The sequence below is a fragment of the Gorilla gorilla genome, chromosome 2 (genome assembly GCF_029281585.2).
Source record: "Gorilla gorilla gorilla isolate KB3781 chromosome 2, NHGRI_mGorGor1-v2.1_pri, whole genome shotgun sequence".
Taxonomy (NCBI): domain Eukaryota; kingdom Metazoa; phylum Chordata; class Mammalia; order Primates; family Hominidae; genus Gorilla; species Gorilla gorilla.
In genome coordinates, this window is record NC_086017.1 from 143,796,195 (window position 1) to 143,812,170 (window position 15,976).

The following is a 15,976-nucleotide window of genomic DNA, read 5'->3' on the forward strand; positions in this document are numbered from 1 at the left end:
GATTATAAATCATTCTACTATAAAGACACATGCACATGTATGTTTATTGCAGCACTATTCACAATAGCAAAGACTTGGACCCAATCCAAATGCCCATCAATGACAGACTGGATAAAGAAAATGTGACACATACACACCATGGAATACTATGCAGCCATAAAAAAGGGATGAGTTCCTGTTCTTTGCAGGGACATGGATGAAGCTGGAAACCATCATTCTCAGCAAACTAATACAGGAACAGAAAACCAAACACTGCATGTTCTCACTCATAAGTAGGAGTTGAACAATGAAAACACATGGACACAGGGAGGGGAACATCACATATCAGCGCCTGTCGCAAGGTGAGGGGCTAGGGGAGAGATAGCATTAAGAGAAATACCTAATGTAGATGACAGCAAACCACCATGGCACGTGTATATCTACGTAACAAACCTTCACGTTCTGCACACGTATCCCAGAACTTAAAGTATATAAAACAAATACCAGCCCAAAGGCCCCCACATTTTCCAGTAATAGCTTTAGAATTAAAGTTGCTATTTTCAACATTCCAATATACAATATTGTACGACTTATTGAAGGGGGGAAAAAGGGCAAACTGGAAGACTACATATGTTTCCCATATGTTTTATAACTATTTGGGAAATGATCTGGGTGGCTTGAGTAGAAATTCATCTTTTATACTTAAGAAACCTCTCGAAGTATTTACTCAACATCAATTATACTGCCTTCTTCATCTGCTTTGGAAATGATCCAAAATGCAATGCTTGAGGCCTTCGTGGTACCTTCACCACAAAAAGAAAACGCCTAGTTTTCTATTTATAGTTTTACACAACTTGTTTGCTTAGAAGAGTTGCTCATCATTTCTTAGTCAGAGCAAATCTCTGTCCAATTTTAAAATTTCAGCAATTTAGTTATCTCATTTAGGCAGTACAGCTGATGGACTCATGAAATTTTAATGCTAGAGAAAAATCCATGACCATCTAGTGAAAAGTGAGTTCACAGGTCAAATGATAAAATAGTGGCAGAGCTGAATCTGCAAGAGAAGTCTTTGGTAGGATTACTTTTCATATTATGATCCATTAGTGCATCATGAAATCAACTTAATGGAATATAGCTAGCATTCTCTAAAAAATGAAATAGAACAAAATAGAATGCATTAGATTAGACTCAGTGGAAAATATCCAAATGCACTTGCATGTAGTAAGAGAAACTCTTGTTTTGTGAAACTTTTGTTTCAATAATATCCATCCATCCATCCATCCATTCATTCTGAACATATACATACACCTATATATTCTACAAATTGGGTCACAATATAAAATATATTTCTTACTATGAGTAGCAATCAAAAATGTTTTAAACAAAAAGACTACCCATTCAGTTCCCTTTCCACAAACTCATGCTACCTTTGTAGAATGATGTAATAGCCTTACACAGTTGAGATGAAATCTTTAGAAGCTCTGTAAATAGACTTTAATTTTACAGTAGCTTATTATTGGATTACAATGTAGTACAGCAGTAATTTGATAAATCAGTGTTTGGAAAAGAGATAATCATTTCAGGGACAAGTTCAACCATTATCAGAAATCTACAAACTATTTTAATGATGCCAAAGCAATGAGACAAAGTCCAGTGTGGAAAATCCAGACTGCGTTTTGTCTCAGGAGTCCAGTACTGTCTTATATACCTCTTTCTGGTAGCCTGCATTAACTTGTTTTTGGTAGAGCTTTAGCACCAGGGCCATGCATAAACACAAAAGGCAATACTGAGGCCTATCTTGTGCAGGGATGGGCCTGCCATTGGATATTGTCCCATAATCATCCTACTACAAATCAAGTGCTAGTCCTTGACTGGTAGCATTAGGATAATCAGAGTAATTCGAAAAAAAATATTCCCAGGGTCTACCCTAGATATACTGAATCAGAATCTCTAGGGATGGAGGCTGGGAATCTAGATTTTTCAAAGGTTCCTTAGGTGGTTCTTCTGCAAATCCAGTTTTGAAGATACCTCCTATAGACTATGTTCCAGGTTTACTCCTTTCATTTTACTTTTTAAAAAATTGGCCTCCTTCCTTCATCTTTTCAATTTGATTTTCACCTCAAAATCCTTGGAGGCATCCTTGACTCTTCCATTAATACCCCATATCCAATGAGGATATCCTCATGGCTCTGCCTTTAAAATATATTTAGAATCTTGCTACTTATCATCCACTACACTACTACCACCCCAGTCTAAACCACCATTATCTCTCACCAGGATTATTGCCACTGACTCTCTGCTTCCCTCTTACCCTACTTTGGTCAATTCTCAACATAGCAGTCAAGGTGATCCTTTCAAAACTGAAGTTACAACTTATCACTAATCTGCACAAAATTCCCATTGGCTCATCCTTTCAATGAAGGTATAAGCCCCTCTTATTTGCCCTATGAAGCTCAAAATATGAAGCCCTTGCCTCTCTGATCTCTTCTCCTACTATTATTTTCCTGGCCACACTGGCCTCTCTGGTTATTACTGGAATACATCAATCACACTCTTGCCTTTTCTGTTCCATCTACTATAAAAACTCTTTCCCCATATAACAGCATGACTAACTCAAGAAATCACCTTATATAAGTTATTACCAAATGTCATTTTCTCAGTGAGGCCTATCCTGACCATTCTATTTAAAAATGTAACCCATATTCCCTGTACTTCAAATTTCAGAGCTCCTCTATTCTGCTGTTTTTTTTCCAAAGCACTTTTCATCTTCAAACTTATTATGTAAGTTTGAAGTTTACTTATTATAATTATTATTTATTTTTGTATCCTTGTATGTCAATTAGATCCTTGAAAGAAGGCATCTTTGCATATTTTATTCACTGATATATCATTGTGAGAACATAGAACACTGCTCGGGACATAGTAGGTAATCAGTAAATAATTGGTAAATGAATGGTTTATTCATTTGGTGAATGAATAGTGGGGCTAACCAAAAGATTTGAAACTCTCTATCCATTCCAACTAGTAATAGAAATATCCAATTCCCATGGATCCATGATCCATGATCCTTACATGACCAATCCCTTTGGTGGCTAATTTTTTTCACCAATACTCTTAATTGTAAAGATATTTAACAAAAGAATAGTCCAATGAAAATTTCAAATCCATTTCTTATATTTAAATCAAAGTAACTGAAAAGTAAAATTATAGCTAAATTCATGTCAATAACTTTGTATAAAAACACATTCTTATCATATATAGAAATTTTAAACACTGATCAAAATATTAGAAAAAATTATGTTTTCAATTAATGTAGTAACCTGGTGCTTGGCAGTTAAAGACATCTGGAGCAAAAAAGCATTTTCCTGTTTCTTCAGCAATCAAGGCATAGTCCACGTGGCTGAGTCCGCTGACAGCCGGCAAAAACAAGTTCCAGAGACCCTCGACTTTGGCCATTTCCTGTCAAGGTGATGAACATGCCAGAGTGACCATAACTTACCAGGACTCACAGTAGTTTATTTCTTTTTTAAATATTGGTATTTATGATCTTTGAAATTTAAAAACACTTATGGAGTTATTTATTTTACTGTATTCTCCAGTGAGCAAAACCAAGTTCTTATTAATTCATTATAAATCAACAGCTTAACCATTAATAACATGTCTTTTCCTCCAAGCTTCCTTGGATTTGGCTGAAAAATTAAGTTTGCTACTTGAGAACTTCTTCTGGAATCAGAACTATTACAAAATCTCCCACATTTGAGTATGATATGCCAAATATACTACTTTGTGCATTTTAATTTCTTACATGAATTGATGTTAAGATTTGAAAAACATGAAATTTGGATTAATTCTATGTGGGACAAATGCCCTGCCTTGACTGCAGTCTCAATTCAGTGATGGCTAATAATGAATAGTTTTAATCATATTTTTTCCTTTGAACAGTTGTAAGAGGTTGTCTTCATTACTACCATATATAGAACACTACCTAGCCTAATTTGTATGTTATAGATTCTATTTATTAACTTTCTTTTTTTAAAGGTTATTATTGATATAATTTTCCTCTACATATATAACAATAGCAACAACAAAACTAAGGTCTAGGATCTCAAAAAACACTTGCATATGAATTTTCTAGCGTTAAAGATTTTCTTACCTTGAGTTTATCAATCACTAAAGGTTTTCCCCACTTGTCCACTGAATTTTCATTTTGAACATAGAACTCAGTTACCTCCTTAAAGTAATAAAAGAAAAAAATTTCACTAGCTAAAGTTAATACAAAGTAAACAATGTCATAAACTGCTAATATCTAAAATAAACATTTTTAGGTGAAGATGCTTTTTCAGCTATTATTAAACCAGACATAGAAGCATAAAACATTCTAAAGGTTTGCTGATCACAAAATCATGCTGCCACAATATTAGATAGTAGGCTACTAAAATCTTATACCAAGATTTGAGTGTTTCATTTCTAGCAATATGACAAACTAGATAGTCATAGAAACTGCTCAACTAAAAATGTTGGGTAAAATATTAAAAATAGTTTTAAAATACATTTATTAATACATAGCTGTGCTGGAAGGAAAATGAGAAAATTCCTTGGAGGCCAGAAACAAAAAAGCCTGACTCTTCAAGTGTGAGCACACACTGCAGCCGAGTTTGTCCAGGGCATATAGGCTGATCTATGTTAGCCCAGTTACACCCTAGGTTTTAATGGGCCACATAGGCAGGAGTCAGACACAGTCAAATGCCCCAAATATGGCAAGAGGGAGGATCAAAGATCAGCTCTTCCCTCCACCAAAGCTAGGCTGCTTGATGGGTAAAACCTAAGTGGAAGAAAATTTAAAAAGCAAAAACAAACAAACAGAAAACCCACCCCTCAGAGGTAGACCATGGGAATACAGGCCTTTATATAGGTCTTAGCTCTGGCTGGAATAGACAAAATAAACATTCTAACTGAAGTCTGTTTTCACCCAAGTTTGGGACTGAATTCACAGACTTATGGGGCATTAAACTTTAAGCCAAAATTTAAGATTACAGTGTTTCTGGTGACAGTGCCTGCTAACACCTGGCAGATGCGAAAACAAATCCTATCTGTAGGAAAGAGCTTTAAACAAAGCCTTAAATAACTTTCACAGATAAAATTCCAGAACATGAGTTCAAAATAAAAAACTATTTATCACTCAAGGAAACAAGCCACCATTAGTAAGAGTTAGCAAAAACAATCATTCACCAAGATGGAATTGCACTTCCCAAAGACTATAAATAGAGTAATGATCAGTCACAGGACATAAACTATTTGTGTTTAATAGATTTCAAGAATAAAAGAAGAAATTAAAAGTATAACAAAGGACTATCAAAAGTGACCAGGCACATTTGAAAAAGAATTGAATAAAATCTAAGGAAAGGAAAACCATAGAGATGAAACTTAAAAACTCTATGGCAGTGATTCCCAAATTTTGGTGGCTCTCAGAATCTCCTGGGGAACTTGATAAAAACATGGGGGCCTAAGCTTTGTCCTACTTCAATGAACCTGCACTTCTGTGTCCTTTACTAGCTTAAGCAATTCTCACACACTCCAAAATTTGAAAACAGTTACTCTGTGGATGTTGAAAAATAGATTAGATAACAGCTGAAAAAACAAATCATAAATTGGAAGAAAGACCTGAAGAAATTACTCAGAATGATGCACAGAAACTCAAAAGAAGGCAAATATGAGTGGTAAAGGAATATAATGAATTCAAAAAGAAGTTCTAACACTAGTCTAATTGGAGTCCCAGACATAAAGAATAAAGAGAGAGGCAATATTTGGAAAAATTACTCTTAAAAGTTTTCAGAACTGATAAGACAGCAATCCTCAAATTCGGAAAGCCACAGAGCATAGTAAAACTACAGAACATTAAAGAGAAAGAAAAGCTCTTAGAAAGAGGAGGTTGCCTCCTTAGCGCAGTAGGGCAGTACATCAGTCTCATAATCTGAAAAAGAGAAAGAAGAGGGGAAAAAAGAAAGATTACTGATAATTAAACAACAGTTAAGATTGAGAGCTGACTTCTCAAAGCAACAAATGAAGCCAGAAATCACTGGGATAATAGCTTCAATTGCTGAGAGAAAATAACTGTCATTGTAAAATTCTATATGCAATAAAACTATCTTTCACGAACTAGGGCAAAATAAAGGTATTAACAATAAGTAAAGTCATTGCCACCTCTCCCCAGCAAGAAAAAAGGAAAACAACAACAACAAAAAAGATAAACAAAGGAAAGGGAAAGGTTTACTCGCACATTCACACTAAAGGAACTTGACCTAGAAGAAACATCTGAGTTGCAAGAAGGAATAGTAAATAAATAAAATGATAAATAGGTAGGTAAACTTAAAATTTGAAACTATAATCCCAGCATTTTGGGAGGCCAAGGTGGGCAGATTACTTGAGGTCAGAAATTTGACACTAGCCTGGCCAACATAATGAAACCCTGTCTTTACCAAAATACACAAAAATTAGCTGAGTGTGGTGGCACATGGCTATAGTCCCAGCTACTCAGGAGGCTGAGGCGGGAAAATCACTTGAACCCAGGAAGCAGAGGTTGCAGTGAGCCGAGATTGCCCCACCCCACTGCAGCCTGGGTGACAGAATGAGACTCTGTCTCAAAAAAAGAAAAAAAAAAGCCACATAAAACAATAACAATCTCTAATTTGTACAACTAAAAGAATATAAAACAAAAATATTGGAGTATAACAGCATTTTCCAATATTTTGCTATTATAGTATCTCTGTATGTTTCTACACTTAGGCTAGTGGCATTACTTACAAACATTGTCAAAACTCTTAACCCATATTATCAAATTATTTTCCAAATCATTCTATCAATTTACACTCATATAACAATGTACTAAAATGTTCCTTTCATTGAAGCATGGCTAGTCTAGAGTATTGCTGTATTTAATGAAAACCTCAAGAAGGCAAAGGTCTGCTCTTTCAAAGGCACCAGGATGAACAGCCCTTCTCATTTCTGTCAGGAAGTCCGTTAAATTGGAAGATTTCCTGTTTGGGGTTGTTTATTATTTCCATCCCTCATATTGCCTTGGAAATATTCAATGCTACTGTGTTTGATAAGAAATATATTATGCAGTACATTTCTCATTTTCTAATCTCTGACCACCTTTTCTCATCTCTGACCACAGTTTGAAGAAATTAAATTATGCCACTGTTTATATAATTTTAAAATTTGTATTATTTAATACTTTGAGTTCTAAATTTTATCCATTTAGATATCTGCAAAGTTTATTTGTGGCATGGTAGGACTCAAAATTAAATAAAATTCCTCATTATAAAGAACCCTTCTTTGGTTCTTAAAGTAAGAAAAGTAATTTATTAGTTAATAGCCAAAAGCAGAAACTATGCTTGGTGCCTGGTCAATCTTCCCAAAATATCACCTGTAGCATACTGCGTCCTCACTCACCGACAGAGATACTAATTTTGAGTATGTTGGTTGGTTCAGCATCTTAAATCTGAGCCTACAAATAATATTGCAAAATGTTTTTCATTTTAAACTGAAGTCTACTAGAAAGAAGCAACAGTTCATCCTTAGTATATTAGACTCAGCAGGAAAGTATGATTAATGTTACCATTATGTTAAAAGTGTGTTCTCACTGTGTTATGTTGCTAGTTCCTGTTTTACATGCTATTTTTAGGATTTCTTACCCATTTTAAATTGGCTTAAACTGGCTTTTAATATTTTCCAATTGGAAGAATTGGCTTTTAATATTTTCATAGATAAGGGTTAGGCTCTCACTTTATAATATTCAAGGAGTTTCAAAAGGTCATTAGAATAGTTTAAATGAAGCTTATGTTTTCTCACTATAGAAAATTTGAAAATATCTAAAAATATAAAGAAAAAGTCATGAAGCGTCTCAGTGGTTAAAGACAAGTGCTGTTAAAGTATTGTATTATATGATACAACCTATTTTCTAGAAATGACTGTTTTGGTTTTTGTAAGCTTAGTTACAATAATGTTGGATAGAATCTTATATAGATTTTTCCCTCTTTGATTTTGAAAAAGCTATTTACTTTTCTCCAAATATAATCTCCAAATAACATCCTCTAACATGTTACACAGAGATTTGTATTGCTCACTATCATTCTACAGGATAAAACGTTTTTATAGATGTTGGTACAGTACGATTTTTTTTTTTTCGATTTTTTTAAAAGAAGAAAAAGCTCACATTATCAGATATGGTTATGTCTCAGATTTAAAGGATCTTCAAAGACAAATGATTGTGGCTTTTCTGGTCACACAAAACATTGGCAATCTTCCCTTTAAAGCTATAGGCTGCTTTTTTATTTATCTTAAAGCACTTCTTTTTATTGCAAATTTTTTGTACATATTTCAATAGCTGCATGACACAAAGTTCAGCAGAGTATCACAACCCAACCTGTGACACCTCTTCTATGCTGCAGTTTCTCTTATATGCTTATTCACATTTACCAATGAAAGAACAAGCCTGCCTGGTTTCCTCTGCCAATTCTGGCCTCTCCTCTCAATGATGGGCTGATTGCAAGTACTAGCATGCTATCAGATAGGCTTCATTTTAGAGAAAGTAGGTAGGAATCAGGCAGTAATCAGGGAGGACAGACAACCTGGGATTTCTGCCCAATCCCCACCACCCTCCCCCACCCCAGAAAAAAGAAAAGTTGTTCAGGTGCAGTGGCTCACACCTGTAATCCCAGCGCTCTGGGAGGCTGAGGTGGGAGGATTGCTTGAAGCCAGTAGTTCTGGGCAACAGAGTGAGACCAGGTCTCTACAAAAAAATGTAAAATTTAGCCCGGTATGGTGGCATATTCCTGTAATCCCAGCTACTCAGGAGGCTGAGTTGGGTGGTTTGCTTGAGCCCTGGAGTTTGAGGCTGCAGTGAGATAGGATCACATCACACACTCTAGCTTGGAGACACAGCAAGACCCTGTCTCTTGAAGAAAAAAAAAAAAAAAAAAAAAAAGGCCGGGCGTGGTGGCTCACACCTGTAATCCCAGCACTTTGGGAGGCTGAGGTGCGTGGATCACGAGGTCAGGAGTTCGAGACCAGCCTGGCCAATATGGTGAAACTCCATCCCTACTAAAAATACAAAAATTAGCCAGGCTTGGTGGCAGGCACCTGTAGTCCCAGCTACTTGGGAGGCTGAGGCAGAAGAATCGCTTGAACCCAGGAGGCGGAGGTTGCAGTGGGCCGAGATGGTGCCACTGCACTCCAGCCTGGGCAACAGAGCAAGACTCCATTAAAAAAAAAAAAAGCCAAAACATGGAGGACCCTCCTCTAGGGCACTAAATCTCATGTTGAAGCCCTGGCTTCTTTGAAACAGATCATTTGCTTTTTTGTCGTTGTTGAGACAGGGTCTCACTGTTGCCCAGGCTGGAGTGCAGTGGCGCAATCTCGGCTCCCTGCAACCTCTGCCTCCCAGGTTCAAGCAATCCTCCCACCTCAGCCTCCCGAGTAGCTGGGACTATAGGTGTGCAGCACGCCGGGCTAATTTTTGTATTTTTAGTAGAGATTGGGTTTATGCCATGTTGCCCAGGCTGGTCTCAAACTCCTGGGTTCAAGCCATCCACCAACCTCGCCCTCCCACAGTGCTGGGATTACAGGCTTGAGCCGGCACACTGGTCCATTTGCATTTTTTGGAGTGCTGTTGCAGCCTTCTGCCTGCGGGCAAACACCATTGCTATAACAGGTTATAAGAGACCAACCGAAGCAGTCGTCCATGTGCAGGTAATTCTTAAATCAAACATCTTGATTTCTTTTCCTCTTCTCATTTTTGCTTTCTATATAAGCCAACCACAGGGGACTCCACTGTGGGAAAATGGTTACCACTTGTGCTACAGACTTCTTTCAAAATTCTTTTGAGATATGTCTTCTGTTGTTAGATTATTCTAGGGGCTAATCCATTCTGCTTTCCAAATCTAATTTCCATTCTCTTTTCAAAAGCTTAATTCCTCTGATATGTCCCTCTTCTGTTTTCAAGCTTATACCAATTTATTCCATTTTATTAAAAAACTTATTATTTATTAAATTGGATTTTATTTGAGGGAGGGGAGGACAATGTTGAATTCACACTGCTATCTTAACCTAAAAGTGTTGCATTCCCTTTTTAATACTCAAGAGTTCACAGTTTTAAAAATCAGAATTGAACAAACACTAACTAGATCAGAAAATATTCAAGATACTTCAGTCACTAAACACATGTGAGAGGTGACTATTTTAGAAAGAATTTCCTCACTTTAAGTAGTATTTTTTAAAGAAATTATACCCTATTCTATGAGCAAAGTTAATCTCAAGCCAGATATTTACTAAAAATATAATAATTATTTATATAATTCAAGCAACAGCACAAACTGTCCTACAAACACATATCAGCTCTGAACATTTCTGTTAAAAGGATTTTGGTCTCTTTCAGTTCCCTATTTGATTTTACCAGGCTAGCTGTAGATCTCTCAGAATCATAGATGATTAAAATGAGAATGTATTATATATTTAGTCATACCTACACACATTGTAGAGGAAAAAACTGAGGCCACGCAAGACCATCTAACACAAGGCCACCAAACTTGTGACAGGGATAGACTAGAATAAAGCCATTAGCATTTCTACACCAGTGTTCTACCCACATACAAACAGCATGCCCCAACTCCCTTACATATTTTTGTAAAAGCTTTTATCTTTTCTTCACAACATTTATCATCTCTTATTTAGTGTCTTCCTTTCCTGCTAAAGTCTAAGCTTCACATGAGCATAAGCCCTGTATGTCTTATTATCTATTTACCTTCTGTAGCTTTCCAGGTGCCTAAGCATCACCAAGTACCCAATAATTATTTGGTAACTGAATGAATGAATGTTCCATATTGCCTCTCTACTCTCAGTGAACTTATTGAAACTTAATGCCTTAAAATAGTAGCTTATAGGAAGAGGGGTGGTAGTATCTGTGAACAGCTTGAAATGATATGTAAAATTCTCTAGGTGTGTCCATCTTGTATAGTCTACACTTCTCATTAAATTCTCAAAGGGGTCCATATTTACAAAAAAAAAAAAAAAATAGCTGAAACTTACTGCCTTAGGACAAGGCCCCCAAAGTAGTGTTTTACTCTAACATAGTTAGGCTCCCAATGTTAAAACTACTAATTCTCTTTGGCTTAATTTTAATGCCACAGACTTATCTGTGCATTCCCTTTGTTCTATCGTGGCTTAGTTCTAAGGTGAGAAGAAGAATCTAGGTAAGGATTGACTAAAGAAAATGACACCATGCTTCTCCTATAAGCAGAAATAACAGAAGTATTGATTGATAGTCCTTTAGCAGAAATACATTCTGCTTATATAATACTCACCTTTTCAGCTGGAAGAATGTGTTGTTTCATGAAATGCTTCACCTTAATAAGAACTTCCTGACCTTTCCGAGTCTGTACAAACAACTGTCCAGTAGTATCAATCTGTGGTAGTACAGTACTGAAAGTTCTTTGCCAAAAGAAAAAAGGAAAAAAAGGTTACAAAGATGTCCAAAGATCATTATTACATATTTCTAATATAATGTGAAGTTTCCTCAGCTACCCAAAAAACATCCCCCAGAAGGAGTAGCTGTATTTTATATTTTAAAAAAGTCTTCCATATTATGGACTGAATGCAGAATCACTTCCATTTTAAACATTTAACTTTAATGCTTAAAGCACTATTTGGGGAAAACATATAGGCCTGGCATCACCTCAAGCAACTTAGTGATAGACGCAGGAGGCACAGGGTCTTGTCTGAACATGCCCACAATGGACTGGGGGCCTGCCTGCACACTGGGGGAATGGGGTGGAGCCACCGGGAATTCGCGCCTTATGCAAGGGGAGGAGCCTGGCCTCTTTAGCTCAAGTGTGGTAGCCTGGTATTCAATGTGTGAGGTGGGCGCCTGTTGGCAGGACCCCCTCTTTCTTTGCTGAGAGCTTTCTTTTCGCTTAATAAATCGGCCCTCCTCACCCTTTAATGTGTCTGTGTGCCTAATTTTTCCTGTGAGACGAGAACCTGGATTTTAGCTGAACTAAGGAGCAAAAAATCCCGCTTCATTAGTTTTGAATCTTTATTGAAGTCACCCGTCAGAATCTCCAGAAGAAAAAGCAAAGAAGTTGAATTGAACACACATAATCATTATTCTTAGTATTAATATATGCCTCACAAATATAGCTGCTGAATATTAGATCTGTAGAACAGAAAACCAAACACTGCATGCTCTCACTCGTAAGTGGGAGTTGAACAAACCACCATGGCACATACATACCTATGTAACAAACCTGCAGGCTCTGCACATTTATCCCGGAACTTAAAATAAATTAAAATAAAATAAAGAAGACCTGTAAAGGTCATTATGAAGCACAACAGAATCAATTGTTATGGTGTAGAGAGAACAAATACCCATCTATAAGATAAATTGGAAAAAAGCAATTGTCCTAACATTATGCCATGAGTACTTGTGGGTTAAGCAGAATTTCTGGGACAGCATCACACATGCATCTGGTAAGCAATGGGAATGAAACTGGCAAAGTGTGTTCGATGCCTGAAAAAGTGCTCTGCTGATGAAGACATGGGTTTCAAAGATGCTTATGAAATGTCTGAATATAACTTCATGAAATGTAACAGTGGAAAAGAACAATATTTCTAAATTAATAAATCATCTCATATAATGCATTTTTAAAATTAGATATATGTAAGTGACTTAAATATTAGAAAGAAATACTTGAGAGTTTTATCTATATCCTTAAACATTTACACAATCAAGTGGCACAAAAATACTTTAAAACTTAAATATGGAGATTTTCTTTATATTTTAGGTCAATTTGTTTTTAGGCATAGAAGAGATTTACCAAAAATCTATTGTGATTGGCAGCAGCAATCCTGGTGTATGCAATAAAAATAATCCCTACTCCCCTAAAGTGTATAACCTTCACATACCCAATAAAGGCTCCAATTTGAGTTAGCCAAGGAATCTGTTTTCCTTACCGTTTGGAGAGTTGTAGTCCAGTTTCTGCCAGAGGTTGCACAATATTGGCAAATAAAAAGCTATCCTCAGATGAATTATTTCCCAGAAGATATCTGCTATATACTCCCTATAAATAAACGTAGAACAATTAAAATTCATTGAAAACCGTCCTTCAGCAATCCAATCAATCTTTCCAGTTTCTCAGTTATATGTGACATTATACTCACAGGATATGAAGACGTAAAACAGACTATCGACGATATTAATGTACATGCAGGGGTAATTACACCCTTCTAAAGAGTCATACTCATATCATCCAGTTCACATACTCTCATCCTAACATAATTCTAATTTATAATCAAATCAAACTTGCAAATGATCTCAGCAGTTACCAAAGATACCAAGTCTGCAAGTTATTTCACCTCTAAAGATCACTACCCTCCTTCATAATGGGGGAAAATCTAAAGAAACAAAAATAAGATTTAAAAAACTATAAAACCAAAAGGAAGACAATGAGATGATCTCTAAGAACATTTTATCTCATTTTTGGGTCCCTAATGTAGGTAAAACTGTCTCTTTCAAACAGTGTTAGTTGAATGCTAATCAGTGTTTCTTTGATAATTCTCCATTTCTGTACTTTCAACATAATAAACTCCTTCCTCTCCCCTAAAAACAAACATCACTGTGTCTTCTTTATATAATTCCTTATATAATAAAACACTGTAATAAATAAAACACTGTAATAGTTCTTCCATCATATTCAATTTTATATTTCCAATTAGATTGGAATGTTTATGATCATCTCCAAAGCTACTACATGTACAGTATTTATAGTTTATGTTGTACATTATTTTTTTGAGACGGAGCCTCACTCTGTCGCCCAGGCTGGAGTGCAGTGGCATGATCTCAGCTCAGTGGAACCTCCACCTCCCAGGTTCAAGCAATTCTCCTGCCTCAGCCTCCTGAGTAGCTGGGACTACAGGCCCACATGCCACCACACCTGGCTAATTTTTTATTTTTAGCAGATACGGGGTTTCACCATGTTGGCCAGGCTGGTCTCAAACTCCTGACCTCAGGTGATCCACCCACCTCGGCCTCCCAAAGTGCTGGGATTACAGGCGTGAGCCACCGTGCCTGGCCTATGTTGTACATTTTAATGTCAATCATAATCCATGTCAAACTTTTATTGGAAATGAAAAGCCATTTCAAATTTAAAGCCTATTTGGTATCTTATTTGTGGAAACTGTCAAACACAGAGACATACCCATTTTGAGAAACCCATTCTTTTAACATGATTAACTCAGGGTACAAGATGAGATGTAACACAACTATTTCAGTTGTTCATGGATAGCATGAACTCTGAGGACAGAAAATAAATTATCATAATTTTCCTTAATCCTTCTTTTCCCATTATTTTTCACTTCTAAACTTATTTACCTGTTTTTCTTCTAAACCCTAGCCCCTTGCTATTGATGAAGCATCTCAGTTTCTTAAATCTCCAAGATTCAAAGTGCCTGAAAACTGGATTAGTATAAAGAAGAAGCCATTTGTTTAGATTACAATGTAATTAGAAAAAAAACCTAAATTTATGCTCTATTATCTTTCAAAATCAATCACACAAATATGACGATGAAAATAAAAAAATCTTACTCATCTACTTACTCAAAAACATTTTAAGAGGTTACTGTATACTAGATACTGTGCTAGCCTCTGGGAAGTACAAAGATAATTCTTCCCTCATCATCAACCCTAACTAATAAATGGTTTCATAGTCTGAGGCAGAGATCATCAAAAGATTTTAGCTTTTTCTCACACTGGATATTCAGGAAATGACTAATCCTTACTAATCCTTTTTAACATTATGTCATTCTTCCTCCATCCATCTTGTAAGTTTATTATACAAAAAACTGATAATACATTTTGCTACTCAAATTTTTTCCTTGCCAAATTCCTATTCTGTAAATTCTGGATTTATATTTTACCCATGTCTGATACCTGTCATTATGATAAGCCAAATGATCTAAGGATAAAGAATATAAAACCCAGAAGACTGGAAAACATTGTCAACAGTACACTGGTAAATAATGGCGAAACACACGTTTAAAACAATTAATTACCTGTGCTATTCCAGCCATCTTAAAATATGAAAGGGCAAGAAAGAAATTCCAGTTAGGAAGAATAGAATTAATTCCCCTGCAGCGGCAATATATTGAAATCAGTTCTTCCATTGATGGTATCCCTATAAAAACAGCATGTAATATAAACTTTAATTAAAACGTCGTGGTGAATATTTCAAAATGTTATGAGACGCATATGTAAAACGGAATGTAATAACCATTAGCCCTTACAACAAAACATGTTCTAAATCTTGATTTCCAAAAGATTATTATATACAAAGGATTATATTTGGTCATAAATTACTAAAAGTGGCATGCTAAGTTCAGAAAATTTAACGAAGAAAATGAAATAGGCCAGTCATGATGGCTCACGCCTATAATCCTAGCACTTTGCGGGGGCCGAGGATCACTTGACAGCAGGAGCTTAAAACTAGCCTGGGTAACATAGTGAGACACCATCTCTACAAAAAATTAAAAAATTAGCTGGGCATGGTAGTGTGTGCCTGTAGTCCTAGCTACTCAGAAGGCTGAAGTGGGAGAATCACTTGAGCCCAGGAGTTCAAGGTTTCAGTGAGCTATGATTGTGGCACTGTACTCCAGCCCGGGTGACAGAGCAAGACCTTGCATCTAAAAAACACCAACATGGCCCATGTATACATATGTAAAAAACGTGCATGTTGTGCACATGTACCCTAAAACTTAAAGTATAATAAAAATAAATTTAAAAAAAGAATTATCTTCAACAACAAAAAAAATAAAAATAAAAATCATAATAAAATAGAAATGTTTAAGAAACAAAAACTTATCTAAAATTGCAAGATTTATATTTTAATTATGAAAGTAATAAAGACAGTTTTATATTAATAGCAATTTAGACAACATTATGTTTTTA

General features: G+C 35.9%; 1 protein-coding gene across 2 annotated transcripts in view; it reads right to left on the reverse strand.

Moving 5' to 3' along the window:
• ACAD11 (acyl-CoA dehydrogenase family member 11) overlaps positions 1 to 15,976 on the reverse strand; it is a 102,776-nt gene that overhangs the window by 58,211 nt on the left and 28,589 nt on the right. For both annotated transcript variants that reach the window (XM_004036319.5, XM_019023863.4), the window contains exons 7-11: positions 15,085 to 15,206; positions 12,988 to 13,094; positions 11,340 to 11,466; positions 4,133 to 4,210; positions 3,300 to 3,438 (exon numbers count right to left, since the gene is read on the reverse strand). In XM_004036319.5, the coding sequence (XP_004036367.5) occupies positions 3,300 to 3,438; positions 4,133 to 4,210; positions 11,340 to 11,466; positions 12,988 to 13,094; positions 15,085 to 15,206 (573 nt within the window). The remainder of the gene's footprint in view (positions 1 to 3,299; positions 3,439 to 4,132; positions 4,211 to 11,339; positions 11,467 to 12,987; positions 13,095 to 15,084; positions 15,207 to 15,976) is intronic.